Raw genomic sequence first — 25578 nt, 5'->3', positions numbered from 1 at the left:
AGCCTTTAGATGCAGATGGACTGCTGACTCTTGTCCTGTGGAGGTGGCTCTTCTATGTTGTGCCATACGTTTGTGAAGTGGCTGTTTGGTCTCTCCAATGTAGAGGTCTGGGCATTCCTCGCTGCACTGCACTAACTAGTGTAACCAGACATTATGCTGAGACATTGTAAACTAAGCAAAGGAAGTACTAGAATAAATCCGATGAATCTTTTGGCAAAAGTGAAACCGATATTTTATTCTTGTAAATAACTTTAATCAAATTGTTTCATTTCCTGTGATAGAGGTCTTGTGATCAAGATTTCAAAGACAAAATGGATCAGTAGGACATGCGACAGTATTTGCATTATTTACAATCAACTACACATCCCAACTTTGGTTAACACACAAAAATCAATCTACATCTATCCATGTAGAGCTATTCTAACATTTATATTTGTAAAAAAGTTAAAATTAAAAATTAAAAAATGTATGGATTAAAATTACTGATCAGTTATCTTTTAATTGGGAGTTTTTATTATTTAAAAAAAACCACACAATTAAATATCAAATAAGATTATCTAAAAATATGCCACTTACTGCTAACTGACTAAATAAAACTAAATTTTCTAAATCAGAGCTCTATTAGATTATGCAGGTATACACATTAAACAGTTAGTTGTGAGTTCTCATCATATGCATTTGATACCAATTAATTTTCACCCACCACACCAGCCTGGACCTGTTCATTGTTAAAGAACATCGGGTTATCAAAGGTAGTTAAGTTTTCAGAGATGGACTGGCAGATACCAGACTTTTTCAACAGGAAGATGATGATGACTATCCCTATGGCAGTCACAGTAATGCCAAGCAAAACCTCCAAAACCATGTGGCCATTGGCTTTAGGATCCTCTATAGAAGAACTTGCTGTATAGATTGAGCACATAGATTAGTCCAACTAAATTATAAATGTAAGACAAATATAAAAAAAGACACAACTTACCAATTGTTGTTGGTGCTTGTAATACTAAAAAGAAGATTTAAAAAAGATAAAAAATTTCTGTGTCACTGCAGGGACTGGTACTGTAATGCTAAATCAATTGAAACTAGTGCTGTCAGTGTTAATCTAGTTAAAATGTTGTTAACGCCATAACTGCATTAACGCGGCAAATCTCCGTTAGCGATTTAACGCGGATTGCCCTGTGTGAGGGCTGCACGGTGTCAACGCGTTAGCGTGGTTAGGTTATTAACGCATTAGCGCCATGCAGCTCCTCCCACATGGCGATCCGCGTTAACTTGCTAACGGAGAACCGCCGCGTTAATGCGGTTATGGTGTTAACGTCATTTTAACGAGATTAACGCTGACAGCACTAATTGAAACATGTTGTTAAGTGTATGTGTTGCACATTTGTGCTATTACAAAACCATTTTTTTAAATTTCTGGACTTACCTTTAGGTGCTTTACAAATAAATCCCTTGCTACTATACACCCTGCCTGTTGTCCAACTCCCATCTAGAGATGCAATTGCTCCATAGGTTCCAATACCGCCAGGCTCATTTGGACCCCAGTTAACGAAGTCAATGGCTGTTTTATCCAACCATTTCCACAAGCCTAGAAACAAACAGAATTTCTCTTTTGCTCTAGTTCAGTTGCAAGAAAACTGGTACTTTATTTTTACTCTTGCAATAGGAAATATGTATGAAGGGGAATAACTTGAAAAGTTACATTAATTAGCCACTTCAGAGCAGTAGAAGTGACTGAAAACACAACACTAGCACCTTAATGCTCCACTACCAAATGTTCATAGTTGTGTTTGGCAGTTTGCTTTTTTCCCCTCCTTCTTAATGGTCAACAGGTGACGAGTCATCGGTAGCCAAAAGAAGTGTGGATGTCTAGAAGTCTGAAGTAATCACTGAGTTTGTCTCAATTGTTTGTTTCATGTCTTTCTGAATGCAACATGAAACATTAATCATTTGGGGAAATTTGATCTCTGGGGATCTGTCCAAAGGCTGGTCTACCTTGTAAGTAACAAGTCACTGCAGAGAGTCCAGGAAAATCACTTTCTCAATCACAGCAACCTGTCACTAATCACATGTTATATTAAAACACTAAGATTGTGTTAATTAACACTCAGCTTGAATCTTCAGCATGGGACCGAATCAGAATCAGAGAGACTTTATTTATTGCCAAGGGGCAATTAAGATACAACAGAGCAGCGTGACATTGAAGATAAGGACAGGGCATAAACAGCCAATAAGAATGAGATAATAAATACACTAGCACCAGACAGACTAACCAGCTATTCTATGTCACGGTTACAATTACAATTTTCAGTTTATGTGTTCTGTTTTTATTTATCTTCAAGTATACATTAATATTTTTCCATGAAAGAGTGGAACAAATGACTGTACCTTTGTGAGTCTGATACATGCCAATCCAGAAAAAGGGTTGGCTGTCTTTAAATACTAGCACGTTGTTAAAAATGAATCTTTGCTCAGCAGGATTTTCAATGCTGGTTAGAGTTCCACCTTGACCAACAAAAGATAAACAAACTGTTAAATTCAAACACAGCTGATGGACTGGGAATTTGCATTACACCATTCCCATATCCTTACCATATCTTATACATAGTGCAGATGCATCTCCCCAGTCAAAACTTCCTTTGACAAAGAGGTAACAATAACCCTTGAAGGGTATCCAGGTATAACCAGTTCTTGATGCTGGGTCTTCAGGGCAATTTCCTGGAAAACTGACTGATTCTGTTGACTCTGTTGGTGGAACATCTGTGAATTCAAAAGTAACCAGATATATAGTTTAAATCCAATGAGCATTCAAGTATCTTTAATTGGTACTGATATACAATAAACAAACTATATCAGATCTAAAATAGGGAAATAAAAAAAAATAGTTCATAGCACCAGAAATGTAGGATCGCTTTATCAGATTTTACATGAGCCCTACCTGTAGACTTCATACACACACTGGCCATGTTGTGAGCACAATCAGCAGTCTTCCATTTTCCATTTTCATTATTCACATACACACAAGATTGTTGCATTTCTGGTTCAAATCGATCCCAGTTGGAAAAGGTCATTTCCCAGCCGTCAATAGGTCTGAAATATCCAGTCTGAAGGAAAAAGATGAAGATGATATATAACATGCTCCATGCTTCACTGCTTCACTGGGTGAATGGGTTAAATGCAGAGTGTAAATTCCCTATAGGGGATTTATTAAAATCAGGTACATTAGCAAAACTAAATAATTACGCAAACATTTACATTAGTAAAGTTACAAGTAGATTAGGTGAAACCATTTGTGTGCTGTACCTGCTTTTTGTTCAGTCCAATCCACAAAGGACCTTCCATTTCCAAAGCCATCAGCTCAACATAGACCTGTGACCACTCATTTCGCAAGCTAGCCAGGTTAGCGCCATCAAGCTCACAGTACTTTTTGGCTGAATCCCAGTTCATTTTCTGAGTAACAACTTTGATTGAATCATTAAGTATTTTCACATAGCCATTGTTAGCTGTTGGTTCAGGGGAGTCTGGGAGAGATGGATCTGTGCACAGTAAAAATAAATAAAATTTTAATTTGCTTCATCTATGTCTGAAGGCTAGAATATTGTTCTGCTTCTTAGAAGAAATTACTTATTTGCCCAATTGTGACACTATTCTGTTGGAATAAGGCTAAATTTAAAAAAAAAAAAACCCGAGGAGCACTAGAAAATACTACATTCAAGACAAATAATACAGAGCATGAACTTAAATCATCTCTTAAATTCAAAATAAAAACTCAAAACGTTGATTTGAAGACCCAGGACCATGACACAAAATGCACTGATAGTTAGTCAAACATTTTTTTCCAAACAATATACTAACTTCTGTGTTCTAATGTGGCAGCAATACAACACATTCTTGAACATGTGTAATTAGCTCATTGTACTCAGTTGGCCTCCACAGTCACCAGATTTCAACCCAATAGAGCACCTTAGGGATATGATGGAACAGGAGGAGCTACATACATAGAGCTACAGCATTTTTCTGATGCACTACAGTATAAAAATACAATTAAATAAATATATATAACAAGCATTTGAAAATCTTGGCTCACCAAGATTACGAAGACAAATATATCCATTTTTGTCACTGCAGGACCTTTGGTCCCATTTCCCAATACCAGTGGTACGATCAGTTGTCATCACAGCACATCCTCTCTGGTGAGACAGACAGAAAGAATAGAAATAAAGAAACTAAGGTTATATCTGGATCTGTTTTGCTGGCCTTACTTTCCATATTTATGGTTTGTGTTTATTGCCAATACACTACTGTGAACAATTTCTTTAATTCATTATTAACCCTTATATACTTTTCAGGTCAAATTTGATGTGTTTTGACATTTGACAGGAGAAATGTCCTAAATGTCATTATTTTATTATGACATTTGATGACTAAACAAAAATAATACTACTTTAATTTTTTCTCCTTTTGGGGGGGTGGGTGTGGTTATTTATTATGTTTTGAATGTTGTACAGGTGCTACGAATTTTTGAACATTGAAGCTGTTCCAGGTCAATGGGGGTGTCAAATTCATAGGCTGCATCCTCCTGAGGCCGCATTTGTAGGCCGATTACATCACAGCGACGTCACAAAGGCTGTCCAAATTCGTAGAATCCTCCAAATGCAGCCGCCAAATGCGTCCTCCTTTTCCCCAGATTTGAAGGATGGGTTGGGTGTATCCTTCGTGGCCTACCATATCCCAGAATTCATAGCGCAGCCCAGCCAATTCCAGTTTCCAACAATGGTGGCAGCTACTTTTAATATTACTCTTTTTACTCTTTCTGGGTCACAAAATAATTTTTTTTTTACATATTTTCAGGCTTGAATGTAGCTGTGTAAACTTCAAATATCTGCTCGGTTTATCACGATATCACATATTTGCAAAAGTGCTCCGACGTTTTTTGGAGACGTCTGTTACCCACCAGCTCGATAGCTAGCCAGGGCGAGAACAGCGAACTCCCGGCACATCGTTTTCAAACCCCCTGCGGTCTTTCGCTACTCAAGTTAAACATGAGAGAAAGGGACCTTCTGGTCAATAAAGGATTAGGCTGCACAGTATCTCTGCTGTTCCTAGGACTGCGTTGTTCTAACCTGAGATCTCGTATGTTGTTCCTGGGATCTGACGCACATACTCGCCAAGTTTGGGGGTCACTGCCCCGGGTGCCCTTGTTACCACTAGGACCACTGTTGCCTTCACTACGGGTGTCTTCCACTGCTTGTCCACAATACTATGGCTGGTTGGTTAGCCATCACCAGTTTGCCTGTCTGTATCTGGAAGTCCCAGACTTCCAGTTATGTGATGGATTGCTCATCCATTCCAGATAGACTATTTATCGTGCTAAATTGAGCTTTATTCAAAATTATTATTGTATCAATACTATGATGGAATTCTTGGTCTGGATCAAGATATAGAATACAAATAGTATGCAAGGGTAAATAATATTAACTGTTTTTTTTCAATGTGGCATAAGGAGAGTAGTTACCTTGGCATCTCTTGAGAAATAACCACGATGATCTCTCTGCAATGAAAATTAGGATATGAACTAGAGTGATATTTGAATATAAGGAGAAAGTATATTACATATAATGAATGACAATTAAATAAAAAGCTCAATGTATCATGTGCTAGAATCATTAACTACACCAGACCTTTCTGTGAGTTGTAACAAATTAAGTGTTATTGCACCTTCCAGTTAAATAATCAAGTACCTCATCCTCATCATCCGTAAAAAACATCCAGTGCCCAGTCATCTGCAACTGAAGACTGGTACGTTAAACATGCTTAACAATGCACAGAAATACAGTGTATACAATTCAGATGCATACAAATGACTATAATGCTAATATTTTTTTGTTGTTGTAAAGTAGGAGGAATAACAAAACTGACAAGGTTAAACTTCAAGTACACTGATGACCACTCACAGAACGCCAGTTGGTGTACCGCACTGGTTGTCCATCGGTCCAGTAAAATGAATAACCAAGCAAATAATGTAAACCGATCCAGAGGTCTGTTGTAGGCGCGTCCAACATTTTAGAAGTCAAAAACACTAGAAATAATATAAAAAACAGACATTGTTTTGTGTTTGTCACAAATATATACTTATTTTGAATTTCATGTTAGCAGTTTAAATTAAGAAAATGGTAGGACAGGGCACTGTTGAGCACTGTGTGTCATCATTTACATTTATGGTTTTACATTATGGAGCCCTGCTCTCAAAAACTGACATAGATGTAACACTGCCTGTGTAGCTGGATTTAAGAAATAAGTGCTTAAAATTAAACTTTAAAAACACGTTTACTGCCATCTTCTGACAGTACGGAACGTTACATGACCAGTTTGGTTGGTTGGTTGGTTGGTTGTGGTCAATAGACTTAAATTAGTTTATGGTAGCTAACTAGTAACAGAACCAGTAATTCAAGAGAAAATAAAACTAAAAATCAGTTTAAGGGGATCACTTTTGTGCTGTCCCTGGCTGCAACTGCAACAAGGAGTTTTATGTTAAGAGACTGAGGATATACTGTCCACTTTTACTCTCTATTTTGTTAGCAGTGAAAGGCTGTATGCTGTTTGGCTAGCTGGACTGAAGCAGGAAAATCCACCTGTTAGCTGTAATGTTCAGGCTTATAAAGCACTTTATTATTTTTTTTTATTTTTTATTTTTTCTCTTTTTTTTGTGTCCCGTTTGGATCTATAGCCATCAGAATTGTTGTCTTAAGGCCAAGAAAGATGCCAAGCGGATTTATTTTACCAAGTGGATCGTCATGGCCTTGCCATATTGGTCCATTTGATTGACCTTTATTATAATTATGAATTTATTTTATTTTCAGTTGCTACAAACGGGACAGACATGACTGGAGGATAGGACAGGGAGAAAGAATGAAAGAAAGAGAGGGAGAGAAAGAAAACCAAATGGGAGAAGAGACGGTGAGAAGGGGGGGAAGAAAAAAAAAAAAAAAAGAACAAAACTCCTGGGTCACCTGTATGGAGAAAAAAAACAGAAGAGAAAGCAAACAACAAAGAGCAACATAATAAATAAAAAAAACGGCACCATCACAATAAACTAGCTAGCAGTAGATATCAGTAGATACTAAATAATAAACGATATTGTGCAGCACGCAAGATAGACAGCGCACAATGTGCTTTGAGGCAGCAGCCAAGAAAGCTGTAGTCCGCGTCTGTGAATACCCGTGTGTACACCTGTGTGCATACCTGTGTGGATCAGCATGCTTGCATTCCAAAGGTTTCTTCATGTAACGATCTGCTAGGGAGTGTGGGGAGCCACAGCCCTGTACTCCAGGGCATGAAGCAGGTATGGAGGAGATCAAAACTCCAGACATCCAGAGGCCCCCAGAACACAAGAGACCAAGGAAGACCAACAGAGGGGCAGCCGCGCCACTGTCCCAGTAAGAGCTGAGGAGAGTCCCAGATGAGGGCTCACTCAGCAGCCGCGGAGCAGAAGCCAGGGGGAGTTGCAGTGACGCGCCCGTGAGCTCCGCCGGCAGCCAGCTGTGCCTGAGTGACCGAGCCCCAGGCCGAGAGGCCGGGGGCACCCCACCTCTGAAGTGGCCCGAGCGAGCCCCAGGCTCCAGGCCCCGATAAGCGGCCGCCAAGGAGTGAGCCGGTGTGTACCCGGACGCCCACCCCCAGACACAAAGAACCACCAACGCACCGACACCTGAGGGAGTCCGCCACTGGCAGGGGAAGTGGTGGTGGGTGGAGATAGGCCTCCAAACCTTGGAGGGCCTGAGATGTCCCCAGAGAGGTGACGTCTGATACCCAACCTGACATATAGACACAGACATACAGGCACACACAGACACAAACATCCATTCCCACCCTCATGCTCTCATATGCACTTACTCCACACTCAACCAACATGGAGACAGACATAAAGAGACGCTGTACACACGGTCACACTCCCCAAGCGTACTCTACGAACCGGGTCTAGGTACCCTTGCCCCTGGAGGGGGGAACTGCACCCAGACCCAGGTGGTGTTACCCTTTTCCCTGCGGTGGGGAGAGGCAGACTTATAAAGCACTTTATGAATGAGGACAGGGTGGAGGAAAGTCTCTGTGAGTCAGGTGACAGGTGGCTCACCAGACCAACAAACTGGAGTCAGTAAATTATTTTTCCTTGTCTGGCCAAGTGTATCCAGCAGCGCAATAAGCTGACGTGATCAGCGCTATTTTATGCAATAAAATAGTCTCTTGTCCTACACACATCTAGACAGTTTACATCACAGGTTACTACATGCACATCACACAAAAGCATAACTATGTTTCTTAATGAAGCATGATTGGGAAACCCATCAGCATGTCTGCAGGGAAAATGTATGCGATAAAGAAAAGCAACCAAAAAACAGGGGATCAGAGGAAAAGATGCCACACTTTATGGACACACTTTCATGTGTCCACTACATATTTTTCCTGGTAACATAAAATACATCTTTCTATTAGTATGACAGAGCATAAAAACACAAATAATGAATGGGTTCAGACCTTTTGACTCCTTTGTTATAAAAGAGAATGTATAATATAAAAAGGACAAACCTTGTACATGCTTTGAGAGAATAGAGGCCAGATTTCCTCCTTTGTTTTTGCATTGTGTTCTTGCTCCTTCCCACGTCTCTAACTCCCTGCTAATGATGCTGTAACACTGTAGTTGAAAAATGATCAGCTTGTGATACTTCAGATTTGCTCATTCTTATGCATAACTGTAGTTTTTAAAATGCAGTGTTATAACGCACTCATGAGTTACATCACATTTCTTTAGGAGACAATATTTAGGAGCGACTCTGACCTTTGAATTAAATTTTTTCCAGTCCTGTGGGCAGCCACCCTTTGGAAGAACAGTTGGTACCACTGAAATGTGCTCGGGCATTGAGCTATTGCGTTTACAAATGAAGGAAAGCTGAAATCCACAGTTATAATCATGCCAGAACCCTGTGAGCCGATTCCAAATATAAAATATTTTTTTGTAATTGAAAGAATAAATATGTAGATAATGGACTTCATTGGTGTTTTATACTCATGTTAATATTTGGATGAAAGCTAGTGAAAATGTATCAGCTTACTCACCCCTAGAGGGAGTAATAGCCACACAGTTCTCGTCATTGTTCTGGAAGTTGGGCTGATTTTCACTCCACGCTTGAAAGACGACTGGAGAATCATCCATCCAGCTTTTTGAAACACAAATTTTCAAAAACATAAATGTGCATTTCTTTTTTCTACCTTCTACACTCAAATCACTTCTCATTAGGATGACCAGTCTAAACTATAAGATTTATCAAAAAAGGAAACTTCTAGTTTAGTTTTAAGTGTACTCCTAAAAGTAAAAAAGGGTTTCCACATCATGAATCAGTATTCCCATCATGTAATGCCTGCCTCCATCAGGATAATGAGCCATGTCACAAAGCTCAAATCATCTCAAGCTGGTTTCTCGAACTTGAAAGTGAGTTCACTGTACTCAAATGGCCTCCGCTGTCACCAGCTCTCAGTCCAATAGAGCACTTTGGGATGTGGTTGTGGTTGTGTGATTTTATCATGGGGAAAGAAAAACAGCAAAAGTAAGAGAGAATTAACGATGATGTTTATCAAATGTGAAGCGTAGTTTCGAACTTCTTTTGCTGCTGGTTCAGTAAATTTTGGTTGGATAGTGACAAAACCCTGACCGACATCTCACAGATTCTGATGCGTTGGGTCCACACTTTGTGTGTACGTCTTTGTGCGAAATCTGTTTACCTGCTCTCATTTGCTGTTTCAGCTGTTTGTTGGTTGTTGAAATAGTTTTGTGAGCTTTAACCTGAGATTCTGCTGTTTCTGGTAAAACACTTTTATATTTAAAAATCGATTCAGGATTTAATAAATCGATATTGCTTTATTCAAGCTAAAATCGATTTTAATTGAAAAATCGATCATCGAACCCACCCCTAATTTCCAGCACCTTGTTGAATCTATGCCATTAAGAATTAAGGCACTTCTGGCAGTAAAAAGGGGTCCAAACTGGTACAAGCAAGGTGTACCTGACAAAGTACCTGAAAAAGTAGTTTCTTCATTCCTAATTTTCAAATTGCAAATAACACAACACAGTGTTCAACAGGTAATATCGGCTATATGTCAACTATTTTTGTTAAGTTTCTTTCTCTTTTTACATTTTTATGTAATTTACTTAGAATGAGAATTTGCATATTAATGTTCAAGGCAGTCTAAAGAGCTTGGAAAGAAAAGCGTCTGGACTTCTTTAAGTTTCTTGAAGACATTTCACCTCTCAGCCGAGAAGCTTTTTCAGTTCTAGGGTTAAATGGTGGAGAGTCCCAGATTTAAGCTCTGTGGGAGTAACCCACCAAAGAGGGACAAAAGGATCCCCTGATGATCCTCTAATCGCATGAGCCGAGGTGTGAAAACGGGTGTAGGTCACAATCAGCCAGGGTTTCGGGTGAGTTCATTGTGAAACCTAGCCTCACCCTACATGATTGGGTGGGGCTAGCCCATTGTTCATTAAGTGGTGCTGCTTTCAGTCATTATGCAAATGTACTGTTTATAAGGTTGGTGAAACCTGCAGTCAGCTGAGACTGAAGAAGCCACTTGGACATTTCTCCCACTGAAAACGCTCTGTACAGATGAACAGAATCAACTTTTTGGAATTTACTTAGAAACATTATTTGTTTTATACTCACGCAAATGTTCCATCAAGATCTACAATGAGGCCAATCCAGTAAGGACGATGACCTGTGTCTTGTATCTAGCCCAGATATGTAGAAAGGAGGCTGAATCAGAAATATTTAACTTGTAGCATGACCTGAACTTAAATTCTGTGGAAATGGATGCTAGTAGTGTAGTACAGTATGTTGCTGCTCACCAGTTTCCATAGAAAGACCCTTTCAGCTTCACTGCTGATAGTTACCAAGTCACTATGCCTCTGCTGGCAGTACCGACGAGCATCTTCCATGCCCATCTGATTTCTGTTAATATAATACTGATTCCTGTTCCATTCAAACCACCCATCTGATGTCTTATTATAGCCTGGAAATAAATCAAAACATGCAATATAGATTATATTCACTATAACTGTTGTTTTTTTGATTTGCTGTTTTTTTAGGAAGACATAGTGGTTGTGTGGTTGAAAATTTAGTGGACTGAACAACAGAACAGCTATAGGTTTTAAAAAGTTAACCCACAGTTGTAAGCTTTATTGTGCTTAGAAGAACAAAAAAAATGGAGATAAAGGTGATTTTCTTCAGGTTTGATGAAAAAAATGCCAGACTTACTTGGAGTGACGGGGTCTGGAGGCGGATTTGGGGTCATTCCTGTATTGTTATAAAATCATTTAAAAACAGTGCACTGGACAGAGAATTCGAGGTTCTGCAACACAGCTCTAAGCAGAGAATATGTTAAGAAATATGACTGTGCATCCTAGTGTTCAAGAACATGGGTACTAAACCAAGAAATTGTGCATATAGGAACAAACCAATCTGTACACAAAATCAGCTCCCAAGTAAAGATTTTATCAATAGTTTGATGTTTACTCCAAAATCTGAGGACAGTAAATCTTAGGAAGACATTGTGTGAAAGTTACTCTCACTCAGTTCACCTTCAACAAATGCATAAATATGTTTGGTTAGCAATTTCACCTGCACGGATCTGGCACAGCCATTCGCTGTATTTCTCACAGTGTATGTCGCTCCAAGATTGTCTTCTGAATGTGCGCTCTGGTTTCATTTCCACACAAGACTCAACATTATTTTTATTGTTTGGCTCTCCAATCTTCCATTGTTGGAAATTTAGCTATAAAAAGAAGGAAACAATGAAAAAAAGTTGTTTATTTAATTGCATCTTCTGAATAATGCATAAAAATGAACAACTTACTGGAGTTCCGTCGCTCCATACATAACCTGTGTCAGGATCTGGGGCACTAAGTCCAATCCAAGCTGCTTGTAATCTGTAATAGAAATTTACATTATTGATATAAACTTAAAAAATAATTGTTAGACATTTTCCAACTCATTAGTTATCTGTGGAAGAACTTGCTAGCAATTATTATTATTATTATTATTATTATTATTATTATAACAACTAGTTCTATTTTCTTTTATACTGTACCTAGGTACGGACTGAAGCTCAACAGAACTGTGGATGCTGAGCAGGTCTCCTCCGATAGCCCTGCAGTAATCTTTGGCTTCAAACCAGGTCTTCTTTTGTGTAGAATACCTATCAAACAACTTAACACCAACCGGCATAAAGATGCTCAGTGTGATTTGGTAATGTCAAGGTCACAGAACTTTTATATACTGTACAAAGGCTAAGATGTTGTATTCACGTGGGGTGATCAAAAGGTTACTGGACTTAAACATTAAAAAATATTACCCAATTAAATTTTTGTCAGGCTGCTGTTTTTAAATTGTTTTCTGGAAGTGCTGTTCTGATCATACACACTGTGCTCTCTGCAGTTTCAACATAGACCTTAAACTTGCACAAACAGCAAAAAACAACTTCTGTTTTAAATTGGTGCAAATGTCTTACAAAAGGATCAACACAGCTGATGGGAGCTGGGTCTGCTGCTATGAGTGAGCAGTTTTCTGCAGGTTTTAGCTGAACAGTTTCCAACCACAATGACAGACTGCCGTGTGAAGAGCAAGACCAGAATTACCTGAACTGTAGCCTGAAACATGGTGTATGCTAGCATGCTAGCGTACACTACTATAGCAAGCACTGAAAAACACAGTGGCACTTTGGCCGTACCAGCATAATCTTTGCTTGCCAACTTGAAACATTCCCAATTTTACCTCGCTGGAACATTGTCCACTTCGCAAAATGTAAAATTAAGTTGAGTATCACAACTGGAGGAGACCCAGCATGCACTGCAGAGTTACAAGCACAAAGGAAGATCACAGGACTGCAATGAAGTGATGTGAAAATAGAAGCTGGTTTAAAAGGAAGATTTAGCACATTTAAATCACTTTTATTGATCTATACTGGGAACTTTTTGATGACCCTTCATATATAAGTATATGATCTTGTCTTTAGTATGAGTTAGGACAACCTGATCAAATTAAGTTTTTCCTTGAGATTGTACCTTAAAACACCGGTTACTAAACCCCAGGCGAGTCCAGCCAGATGCACACTCAGGAGGGAAAAGAGTGGGTGGTGGAGGGGTTAAAACTGCCCCCTCGGCTAGGTGCTTACAGATGTATTTCTCCTTATTTGTGCAGGGCACCACATCCCAGAGGCCAGCAAAAATCCCAGTTTTCATCGCAACACAACCCCGTCTGTTCCCTTTCATTGTCAGGGAAATAATAAAAAATTTAGTTGTGAGACTACGTTCTGCAATGTCTTACTGACGGAGTTAAATGTGTCACCATACCTGGCATTTCAGCATTCCAGTGTGTGAATCTCACTGAGTCTGTGTTGGTCCATACAAATTCTTCAGTATTTTTCTGGTTTGAAAGCCCCAGCCAAAAGTATTTCTCTGGTCGCATCCCCACCAAGCTTACAAGAAATGCATTATCCACCCTGAAAATAATTTCAAGAGTACAGCCGTTTAAAAAGCTTCGAAAGTTGATGTGATTATTTATGTTTGTTTTCCGTTCACATTTTGTTTTGTGCGCTCAAAACATATGGAATAAAGACATGTAAAACAAATCTTACCCATTTGAAACATCAGCTAAGTAAGAAAGGGAACCTTTACAGTCATCTTTAGCTTCATCAAATGTTTTAGTCTGTATTCCTATAAAGTAGCAGTATGAGCCGTGTCTCCTCCACCCCTGGTTTGATGGAAAAGAAGATCATGAAGAAACACTGTAAATGATTCAGATTTTTAACAATGACAAGGAAAAGGAGATTTTTTTTAAAGCTCAGTTATGGTCAGTTCTTATTATGACCCAGCAGCTGTGTGGGGCTCCCATGAGTAATAATATGGAGCTTGAAATGAGTGAACAGGTTCAACAGTATTTGTCAAACATCGGTCATGTTAAAAATAACTGTCAACACGCTCAAGCAACCCAGTCCACTAACTTTCACCTAATTGTCTCATTGTACGAAATTATTCTTTAGCTTTAAATTTTGCAGAAAACAATATTCATTTAATTAAATAATCATTATTTCATGCAACCTCAACCCCAACCTAATAACTTCACAATTCTTATGGTTTATTTTTTAAACAAATTCATAATTATACCCACATTTTTGCAGCCTGTGTTTTGCTCCACTTCCTCTCCAGATGGTCTTAAGGCACTCATCTTCTTACAAATAAAGCCATGTTGCTCCTCGCATACACGATCTGCCCAGTTTCCATTCTGTAACAAAGTACCATAAGTAGATCTGGAAGTACTGGTATTGGTATTTTTTAAACTTTACAAATTTAATGTCATATGTTAATGTAAATATTTATTGTATATGCTGTGCATTGTGTGTTCAGTATAGTATGTTGGAAGACAAAGACAGTGGTACAGTCTACAGTGTGCTTATGGAGTGTTATTTTTATTGCACAAAAGAGAGCGCGCTGATAAAGTGCAAACTGCATCCGGGACAGAAAAAAATGTATAACGCTCCTGACACAACTCATGGCTCTTAGCAAACACAAACGCGCAGAAAGCATCCTAACACTAAGCTAGCTGAAAACCCAGAGCGACGATAAAGCTGAGTGAATTTTGACCCCAATCCGGCAGGCAGACTCTGAGCTTCAACAGGTAACAAAAGTAATGAGAAGATGATTACACTGATCAGAACAAAGAAGGGAAATAACTCCAACATGCACAAACATTTGACCACACAGTGTGCACTTAATTTGCATGACTATAATGTTTTTGATATACTGCTCAGCAATGGTGGTGACTCTCAAAGCAGAGCCAATGAGAACCCGAAAAGAATTGATAAGAGAATCGACAAGTAATCGAATCAATGAGTAATATTGATAATGGAATCTGAATCACAAAATTATTATCTATTTCCATCCCTAGTGTTCAGAAATGCTCTACAGCCTCAGGTTGTATTTTATTGGTTATTGAATATTTGAGTTACTGTTGTCTTCTCAAAGTAGACAAAGCTGAAAACAGTCATCATCATTTTTGTTTTCCATTCTGATGCTCTGTTTAAACTTCAACGGCTCCCTATAAATGCACTGAGTTGCTGCCAAACTGCCTAATAAAGTGGCCAGTGAGTGTAGATTGAAGTAATATGTGCACCATATGCACTCGATGATGCTGCGTACCTCTCCACGCATGAGAACACAGTCTTTTATTTCAGAAGACACAGCTGGTTTCCCAAACTCCCAGCTGGTGAAGGCGACAGTCGAGTGGTCAGACCAGTCAAATAACCCCTCTGTCTTCCTGTCATTCATTCCAATCCAAAGCTGATCAGTGGATGCTGCAGACGTTGGTTAAAAACAAAAGGACATTTTTGTATTTTTCCAAATCTACAATTGGATTGCATGCATGTTAGAAAACATGTTCCATACAGTTTGCTTGTTTTTATTCATGGTTGTAAATCTTTTGAATAACCTCAATGGTCTTTATATTTTTCTGATGTCAAAATATTGATTCAAGGAATAGAGACCAGCACCTGAGGATTTACAGGGATTTTTTGTTTTAATTATTTGTTCCTTAACAATGATCCTTTTTTAAATAAATATCCATACATACTATATCCAAGCTGAGAGATTATGAAGCTTTGGTCCTCCACACTGTGGATGCTCACTAAGTCTCCTCCATCCTGGTGGCAAGCTAACTGAGCCTCAGACCATGTTTTCTGAGCCTGATTCCTGTGGAAGCAGTGGCCATTGTAGTGTATCCAGGGGTTTGAACAAAAACCTGTCCCAGCTGATCATAAATAACAAAGTAATAAAATAAGTGTTTCGGAATATTTCAGTTATGCTGTAACCAAAATCTGAAGAAAAAAAAAGATATTTTTATTTACCTTGTGTAGGAGCTTCTTCAGCCTCTTTACTGTAGCAGATGTAGCCCAGTTTATTGCTACAAGGTAAACTTTGCCAAAGGTACCGTACACTAGGATCAACAACTGCACAGTTGTATCCCGGATTAGGAAGTGGATGTCCTAAACATGATGATAGATATACTTTACATGTTAACTCTACAACAGTCTTTGTGCAGATGCATTTCAGTTTTTTTCAGTTAACAAATTGTATATTTTCTATTAATATGTTTTATTGTTGCCGTCATAGAGAGTCAGGCTGTTCTGCCTCTTTCATGTCTTTATGCTAACTTAAACAGCTGTTTTACCAGTAATCTGCTAGAATATATTATATCACCTGAGTCCCATTTCATGTAACGGTAAGGCCTGCCATTTATCCATTTCCAGCCATGTTCTGGATCTAGGATCAGTCCAATCCAAAGTGTATTGCCCCCTTTCCATAGCAGTGCTGTTGGAGCCATTGAGTACAGAAATGAAAAAGAAAAAATGTCTTTCACTTTGCGTTAAATAAATCTCTAATTGTAACCTCTATCATCCCTGTTGGACAACATCTCCCACCCCACGCAGGAGACTCTGACAGCACTGAGCAGCTCCTTCAGTGGCAGTCTGCGGCACCCACGATGTGGGACGGAGAGATTTCGCAGGTCTTTCCTCCACACTGCTGTCAGACTCCACAACAAAGACTTCAACTGATCAAACACACACATCCACACATGTGCAATAGCAATAACACTAAGTGCAATACTCTTTCTGGCATCGTTGTATTATAGTGTATATTGTGTACATTATCTTATGGATATATTATTCCAGTGTTTTTTTCTTCTAATTTTTCTATGCAACTTTGCACTGTCCACTGCTGTAACAAAACAAATTTCCCACGCGTGGGACTAATAAAGGTTATCTTATCTTATCTTAACAATAATCAAAACTAGTGTTAATGTTCTTTTTTTAAAATGATGGGGGGGGAAATCATGTAATTCATAACACAAAGATAAGAGATAAGAAAAGATAAGATAAACTCTGATTAGTCACACGTGTGAAATTTGTTGAGTCTGACGGGAAACATCTTAACCTGGTTCGGGAACAGCACCATGCAGGACAGACGAGCTCTACAGAGGGTTGTGCGGTCAGCTGAGCGCACCATCCGCTCCGAGCTCCCTGACCTGCACTCAATCTACAGCAGGCGGTGCTGGACCAAGGCCAGGAAGATCGTGAAGGACCTCAGCCATCCCAACAACAGACTGTTCTCTCTGTTGAGGTCAGGAAAGCGATTCTGCTCCCTGAAGACCAACACAGAGAGACTGAGGAGGAGCTTCTTCCCGCAGGCGATACGGTCTCTCAATCACACCACCACACAGTACTGACCCACACATACAGTTCTTACACACACACTGGACATTCTGGACATTGTTTTCACTTCACTACTTAAATCACGCTGCTGTTATTGTGTATATATTTATTTATATTTCTTCATACATTCTTATATACAGTGGGACAAAAAAGTATTTAGTCAGCCACCGATTGTGCAAGTTCCCCCACTTAAAATGATGACAGAGGTCAGTAATTTGCACCAGAGGTACACTTCAACTGTGAGAGACAGAATGTGAAAAAAAAATCCATGAATTCACATGGTAGGATTTGTAAAGAATTTATTCGTAAATCAAGGTGGAAAATAAGTATTTGGTCACCTCAAACAAGGAAAATCTCTGGCTCTCACAGACCTGTAACGTCTTCTGTAAGAAGCTTTTCTGTCCCCCACTCGTTACCTGTATGAATGGCACCTGTTTGAACTCATCATCTGTATAAAAGACACCTGTCCACAGCCTCAAACAGTCAGACTCCAAACTCCGCCATGGCCAAGACCAAAGAGCTTTCGAAGGACACCAGGAAAAGTATTGTAGACCTGCACCAGACTGGGAAGAGTGAATCTACAATAGGCAAGCAGCTCGGTGTGAAAAAATCAACTGTGGGAGCAATCATCAGAAAATGGAAGACATACAAGACCACTGATAATCTCCCTCGATCTGGGGCTCCACGCAAGATCTCATCCCGTGGGGTCAAAATGATCATGAGAACGGTGAGCAAAGATCCCAGAACCACACGGGGGGACCTGGTGAATGACCTGCAGAGAGCTGGGACCAAAGTAACAAAGGTCACCATCAGTAACACACTACAACGGCAGGCAATCAAATCCCGCAGTGCCAGACGTGTTCCGCTGCTGAAGCCAGTGCATGTCCAGGCCCGTCTGAAGTTTGCCAGAGAGCACATGGATGATACAGCAGAGGATTGGGAGAATGTCATGTGGTCAGATGAAACCAAAGTAGAACTTTTTGGTATAAACTCAACTCGTCGTGTTTGGAGGAAGAAGAATACTGAGTTGCATCCCAAGAACACCATACCTACTGTGAAGCATGGGGGTGGAAACATCATGCTATGGGGCTGTTTTTCTGCCAAGGGGACAGGACGACTGATCCGTGTTAAGGACAGAATGAATGGGGCCATGTATCGTGAGATTTTGAGCCAAAACCTCCTTCCATCAGTGAGAACTTTGAAGATGAAACGAGGCTGGGTCTTCCAACATGACAATGATCCAAAACACACCGCCCGGGCAACAAAGGAGTGGCTCCGTAAGAAGCATTTGAAAGTCCTGGAGTGGCCTAGCCAGTCTCCAGACCTCAACCCCATAGAAAATCTGTGGCGGGAGTTGAAAGTCCGTGTTGCTCGGCGACAGCCCCAAAACATCACTGCTCTCGAGAAGATCTGCATGGAGGAATGGGCCAAAATACCAGCTACTGTGTGTGCAAACCTGGTAAAGACCTATAGTAAACGTTTGACCTCTGTTATTGCCAACAAAGGTTATGTTACAAAGTATTGAGTTGTATTTTTGTTATTGACCAAATACTTATTTTCCACCCTGATTTACGAATAAATTCTTTACAAATCCTACCATGTGGATTCATGGATTTTTTTTTCACATTCTGTCTCTCACAGTTGAAGTGTACCTCTGGTGCAAATTACTGACCTCTGTCATCATTTTAAGTGGGGGAACTTGCACAATCGGTGGCTGACTAAATACTTTTTTGCCCCACTGTAGTTCTATATCGTGTATTTTGTTGTACAGTTATTTTATTTTCAACTTTAATTTATATATTTTATCTTATTCTCCCAGTTAAATTTACCCTTCATTCTAATTTGTGTTGTACAGTTATTTCATTTTTAACCTTAATTTATATTTTATTCCTTCCTAGTTAAATTTACCCTTTTTAATTTTTCATATTTATTTCCTATCTTATTCATAGCCTTTTCCTTTTTTGTTTTCTTTAGGTCACGAGCAGTTGTCCAAGCATTTCACTACATATCGTACTGTGTATGACTGTGTACGTGACAAATAAAATTTGAATTTGAATTTGAATTTGAATTTGAATTTGAGTCACGACAGAAAGTGGACAGTGCAAAGTTACAGGGAGCAACAGTCAAGAAAAACAATGGAATAGAATAAGATAAAAAGAACAATATACTGTATAAAATAGAATAAAATACTATGTTTGGATACACATACTTTACAGGAGTTAAAGTATGCACATAAATACATGATCACTTTTTCAGTGTGTCCGAGGCACATTACCTGTGATATAAGCCTGCTCGTGAGGATCATCGATGCTGAGAAGGGAAGCTCCCTGCTGTTTGCAACTGACTTGTGCCTGGTGCCAAGTCAAAGCTGACTGTATGTTAAGCTGGTAATATGCTCCCGTTGTTGGGTGCATATTCCAGTCTTCCTTGGCTGTATATACAAAATGCATATATGTTTATAAGTCAAACTCATTTTAGATCATGGGTAACTTTAATCATTAGTGGGCCTAACCAGTGAAACTTAACTTTCCTTCAATGCAATTCAAATATTATAGAAAAATTATCTTTTTTTGGGGGGGGGGGGGGGACAGCTTTTCTGTCATTTAATTGTTTTTCTATAATTTAACGACTTTGTTGTAGTATGAATAGAAATAGTGATTGAGTCATGATCAAGGAAAACTGGGAATATAAGAAAAGCAGCAGAACTTATCAAAATACAGTTAAAAGTTTAAAGTCTATGCACTTCTTCATATTTTCCAGAGTCTTCCAGTGGGTTGTTTTGGAGTCTTTCCCAGGCCAATTCTGGCCCCAGTCTTCAACAACACTGGTGCAATAGTAAAGGTAATACTTTACTTCTCTAACTTAATGTTGATTTTTTGCCTCTGTTGAGCTATAGGAGTTGACTTAAGTTAAAAGTATATAATAAATCAGTTAATCCTTGTAAGAGCTCTGAAAAATAATTGTAGGTCCTAATGGTTCAATTATTTCCTTCAATTGGTTTCATTACTCACACATAGTTGGGCAGTACCCCCAGCGTTCGCTTTGATAGTTTGTTTCAACTGCACACCAAAGACGCTTTTCCGAGGAGTCAAATTTAGTACAGTCTGAATACCACTGAGTTTTGTATAGAAAGGGAAACATACACGGCCTTCCCGCTGCATTTCCACCGATGGTAAAAAGCTCTAAAAGGTCAAATAAACAAACGAACAAAACAAAGACTGTAAAACACATTTATCACAAACAGTTTTAAGACATGAAGCTAGGTAGAAACCTGTGCATCCATTTAATACAACCCTCTTATCTAAGAAAAATTGCATTATACTCTTTTTCACATGGCACAATACCTCTATAAGTTCTTGTGCAGGCACCACTGGATGTTCCAGAAATTGTGAGGTGGTTATTTGGTCCTGTTGTCCTGGAGAGAATGGCTGTGTTATCTGCAGTGAGCTCAATGTAAAGCTCCTGGCCTTTGAGAGCGAGCACTGTTTCGTTCTTGCATTCCCACTTTTGGAGCTCACTGGCTTCATCGCAATCGTAGAGGTTTACTTCACTGCCCACACTTTTTCCCTGGACACCCAGGCACTTGTTCCTCTGCAGAACCAGTAGTCGATCACCAGTTGTCCAGCGAATGTCATTGCAGTGGTTATTTGTTTTTATCAAACAAAAGCCAGTGCCCCTGTTAGTTAGCTGAAATGGTGAGTCTGTTGAAAAATAATTGATATAAATTCACTTCATTTCCATGACTGGGATTGCTTTTGGTGCCTCATTGACTCTGAATCATTTCACTCTTCTTGCTGACAAGAAGTGTGAAATGATATGCTGACATAAATTAACAGGATAAACATGCTCGTTTTAAAAACACAGAGCAGAGGAAATCAATAAAATCTGACAAAAGATTAAAATTAAAAGTTGGATTACTGTACCATCTGAAGCCATACAATAAAATGTTTGGATGAGGATCACAAAGATTTTACAAGTTATCCTCATTGTTAGTATTCCTGCAATTTGTATTAGAAAACTTTATACATGCATTTCTTGCAAAGTGTTTAAGGCTTGTGTGAATGACTGTTGACCACCAGTCCTAAGAGTATTATTTGTTCTGTCTCAGAGGAACAAGGAGGGCCTTGTCGACTTCCAGTATTACACAAATTACTACGTGATTGAAACTGAGTAATGAACAAATCAGTGTGTGAAACAGGAAGTGCTAGAATTACAGTTACAATTATGTTGCAACAACCACACTGAGGAAGTTATGATATCCTTCTGTGAATGCTTGAAAGAACTCAGTGGACTTTCCATGGATGCACTGGTTCTGTTAAACTGATGCACCGGTTTTTATCATTTATCCTGTTTAGTCTTTGCCCCCTACCTATATGATGGATGTACATGTGTTTTTCTTATACACTTTACATTAACAGTTTTGATACGTGCAATACAATTAAAGCTTTATTATTATTAAAACTCAACATTGAGTATAGCTGATGAATCAGTGTTACGTTGAGGAGAAAACACACAATGTAAGCCTTGGCTTGCAAAGAGAGTAGAGGAATTGTCTGCATGGCTGGAGAGTGGTTTTATTAAGGTAATAGATTATTGTTTCTTTTGAAATGGTAATTTAAGCACACATATCTGATGACAGCCAATTTCAGTCTAAGGAGCTTGGAAAGAAAAGCGTCTGGACTTCTTTGAGTTGCTTGAAGACGTTTCACCTCTCATCCGAGAAGCTTCTTCAGTTCTAAGGGTCAAATGGTGGAGAGTCCCACGTCCACTGTGAGCAACCATCTTTGAACAGAGGCGGTGGTTTACGACACCATCTGTCTGCCATCTATAATCCAGTTTTGAGATCCCTTCCCAGACGCCTTAACGCCCACTCACATCCTGGGCCATCTGACCTCAGGAAATCACATGATAGGGTGGGGCCAGGTTTCACAATGAGCTCACCTGAAACCCTGGCTGATTGGGACCCACACCTGCTTTCACACCTTGGCTCATGTGATTAGGTAGAGGATCATCAGGGGGTCCTTTGTCCCTCTTTGGGGGGGAAACTCCCACTGGGTTTAAATCTGGGACTCTCCACCATTTGACCCTTAGAACTGAAGAAGCTTCTTGGATGAGAGGTGAAACGTCTTCAAGCAACTCAAAGAAGTCCAGACGCTTTTCTTTCCAAGCTCCTTAGACTACGATGACCTGGATGACTGAGAACCTTCACAGACACAGCCAATTACAGTTATTTATCTTCTACAGCATAGTGGCTAATTAAAAATTGAAACACTGTTTAGAGGCCCTAGTTAAGAGGAAGTGGGTAGTGGAACTCTGAGAAATGAACCCTAACGAAGAGGAAGAAATCCAAAAATTTAGCAGCTGAGACGTCAAATTATAAACTGCTTAGTAGATGTTAAGGTTCACATAATTGAGGAAGGAGAGTACAAACAACCAGGTCCAGAAGATCTTGGTCAAACAATTGATTTTAATGAATACACGCGTGGGAAGACCACCACAGACAGCAATTGATCTTCGACTTAATCAAAGCATACACAGATTTTTATAGGTAAGGGTGACAGTAAGAGAAATTTGCAGGTTTCAGCATCAAAACATTAATTGTGCCGTCATGTGAATATTATTGCCCGTTTTTTCAAACTAAATAGGTCTTACTTGCTTGTTTTATTAAGCATGAATCATGATGATATGAATACAACTTGTGTCAACTTATTGTCATGAATCACAGACAGAGAAGGTAGACAGGTTAAACAGAACAAAACTTTAATTCAGCAGGTTGAGCAAGTCCACAGCAAACAACAAAGCTACAAAAGCATACAAAAATCCCAAATGTTACAAGGTTAGAATTTACAAGTTGATGCAGAAACTCAGAAAAATGCTCAATACCATTTTTGACAGCTATAGCCACTACTGTGGGACAGACTGTTAATCTGCCCAGGTTGTACCTTGCCTCTAGACCACCCCCAACCCTAAACTGGATAAGCAAGTGCAAATGGTTAGATGGATAGCCACTACCTGTTGAATAGAGTAATTCAAATCACTTAATTGTTTTTGGTGTTTTGGAGAATTTTTAATGCACTTATCAACAAAATTTGCTTAATTGTACAAACAGCACATCCAAGATTTCTGTGCTCCAGTTAGGGTAAGTAAATCTTTTATATTTGTTATCTAGATAATACTAATCAATAAATTAGCATGTAGATGCCTCCATGCACTCAATAAATGCAGCTTTTGAGATCTTACTGTCTTGTCCTAGGCATGAGAAGCACATGGCTGGCATTTTTTTGGTCTTTTGCTTTTTGTTGACATAGTTGACAGAGTATAAATGTAACTCAAACTTTAAAGTGTTTAAAAGTTTGAAAATTTAAAGTCCAAATTAAATGACTAAAACCTTTATCATCAACTTTAATTAACTAAGTAAGTCGTTAATAGATCTGAGTTACTCTTGGAACTCTTAACTCCTCTTAACTCAGTTTCCAGCTAGACCCAGAAACACAAAGGTGTTTCGTGGCCCAGGAAAGACTCTTTGTTGTATTCTGACGTCTTAGCAGTGGCTTTCTTGCTGCAACTCGTCCTGTCAAACCTGCAGCTCTTCACAGTTGAAACTGAGACTTGCTTACTACGACCACTATTAAGCTGTGCTTGAAGTTGTTGTCCTGTGAGCCACCTATCACGTGAGCTGTTAACTCTCAGAAGCTTGTCCTCTGATTCAGTTGTGGCTTTGGGTCTGCCAGACCTCTTCCTGTCCTTTCTGAGTGCCTTTTGATGGTGAAGGAAACTGTACTAACTGACATTTTGACTTTTTTTTGCAATTTTCTGTAGGAAAATTTACATTTTTATGTGTTATGATGGTCTGTCTCTCTTCCATTGTTAATTGCCTTTTTCTTGCCATTTTTTTTTGCAACACACTACTTTCTGCAGTACAATACTGTTCAACCTATGCTCAGTTGGTAGGTACCACAGTGTATTGCAACACTGAGACAGAAAGGGTTGTAAGTAATGCAGAAAAGTTGGAACACCTGTAGGAATTAGTAGTAGCTTTCAAGGCTGGGTCAACCTCCATTGCTGCAGAACAGCTTTAAATTGTTGACTCATTTTGTCTTCGTTGAAAAAAGCCTGTTTGTATAATTCTGAAATGTTTATTATTTTTCAGTTTTGGTTAACCTTACCTTTTTTTCTAACCTCTGGCAGTTCATTACTTGCCTTTGTACCATTTCAAGCTATATATTGGACTTGAACAAATTTAATTGCAATAAAGAACTTGAAAAATTGGGGTATTCTAAAACTTTTGGCAGGTAGTGTATATAGTCTGAATATTTAAGAACTGGTGATCTACTGGAATTTTCCACACAACCATCTCTAGGATTTATAGAGAATGGTCTGAAAAAGAGAAAATATCCAGTGAGCTGCAGTTCTGTGGATGATAATGCCTCATTGATGTAAGAGGTCAGTGGAGAATGATGATGCTACTACAAGTTGACAGGAAGGCAAGAGTAACTCAAATAATTTCTGAATGTATAACATGTAAAGCCTTGAAGCAGATGGACTACAGCAGCCTGTCAGCTTGCACAATAGAAGAAAAATGTTGCCTGGTCTGGTGAGTCTGAGCTCTTGTTGTGAAATTTGGATGGTATGGTTAGAATCTGATTTCAGCAACATGAAACCATGGATCCTTCCTGATTTGTCTTGATATTTCAGGTTGCTGCATGCATATATGATTGTTGACTAGGACATGCATTAAACTCCATTTACCCTACCTTTTATCCTAACCATAACTGACATAACAAAAGCCAGCATTTATGTAACCTACATTCACAGAATATGATAATATGAGATGATTCTCACCTTTTATTTTCCAGTAAGCCATTATTTGCTACTTGCTGCCACCTCAGCTCAAATTTTTATAACATACTAGGAAATCATATGGGCCATGCAAATGAGCCCAAAATATTTAAATTACATACTGATTAAATCTCCAGTGTTCTCTTCTGCTGCATTCTCTACTAGTATACTGGTGTCAGCTTGCTCAGGCTGTGACACCCTACTACTGAAGAAGAGCGGGTTATCGAAGGTGTTAGGGGCAGGTAACTGATGACCAAATTTCTTAAAGATGAAGACAGCAGTGACTGCCACCACTGCAATCCCAGTAATGACTAACACAACTGCAGTGGTTATATAGACACGCTGATGATGAGGTAATCCAGTTTCTGTACAGAGTGAAAAAGTAGATGGTAATCAGCTAAAAAAACATTTGTAACAATTTTACATAAAATA

At 39.1% G+C, this 25578-nt stretch overlaps 2 protein-coding genes across 4 annotated transcripts in view; both read right to left on the bottom strand.

Annotated features, from left to right (window-relative positions):
• Positions 1–215: 215 nt before the first annotated feature.
• On the bottom strand, positions 216–21995 carry LOC120725161 (macrophage mannose receptor 1-like). Its single transcript, XM_040017890.1, has 32 exons — positions 21231–21995; positions 20652–21008; positions 20319–20489; positions 19583–19738; positions 16295–16405; positions 15943–16080; positions 15669–15845; positions 15239–15393; positions 14211–14324; positions 13678–13793; positions 13394–13542; positions 13106–13305; positions 12133–12251; positions 11899–11971; positions 11664–11817; positions 11301–11339; positions 10892–11055; positions 10710–10774; positions 9112–9212; positions 8834–8976; positions 8584–8689; positions 5955–6079; positions 5742–5789; positions 5516–5551; positions 4088–4190; positions 3304–3536; positions 2939–3104; positions 2593–2760; positions 2389–2505; positions 1427–1588; positions 980–1003; positions 216–903 (listed from the first exon to the last, which is right to left on the bottom strand). The coding sequence occupies exons 1-32, from the start codon at positions 21292–21294 to the stop codon at positions 689–691; spliced, it is 4269 nt and encodes a 1422-aa protein (XP_039873824.1). The 5' UTR covers positions 21295–21995; the 3' UTR covers positions 216–688.
• Positions 21996–23045: 1050 nt separating this feature from the next.
• The window catches only part of LOC120725146 (macrophage mannose receptor 1-like), a 51117-nt gene continuing 48584 nt past the window's right edge, over positions 23046–25578 (bottom strand). For all 3 annotated transcript variants that reach the window (XM_040017871.1, XM_040017854.1, XM_040017864.1), the window contains exon 31: positions 23046–25511. In XM_040017871.1, coding sequence (XP_039873805.1) covers positions 25261–25511 — 251 coding nt within the window. In that variant the 3' untranslated portion in view covers positions 23046–25260. The remainder of the gene's footprint in view (positions 25512–25578) is intronic.

The sequence above is a fragment of the Simochromis diagramma genome, unplaced genomic scaffold (genome assembly GCF_900408965.1).
Source record: "Simochromis diagramma unplaced genomic scaffold, fSimDia1.1 OVJJ01000205.1, whole genome shotgun sequence".
Lineage (NCBI taxonomy): Eukaryota > Metazoa > Chordata > Actinopteri > Cichliformes > Cichlidae > Simochromis > Simochromis diagramma.
This window is presented reverse-complemented; position numbering and strand designations above follow the sequence as displayed.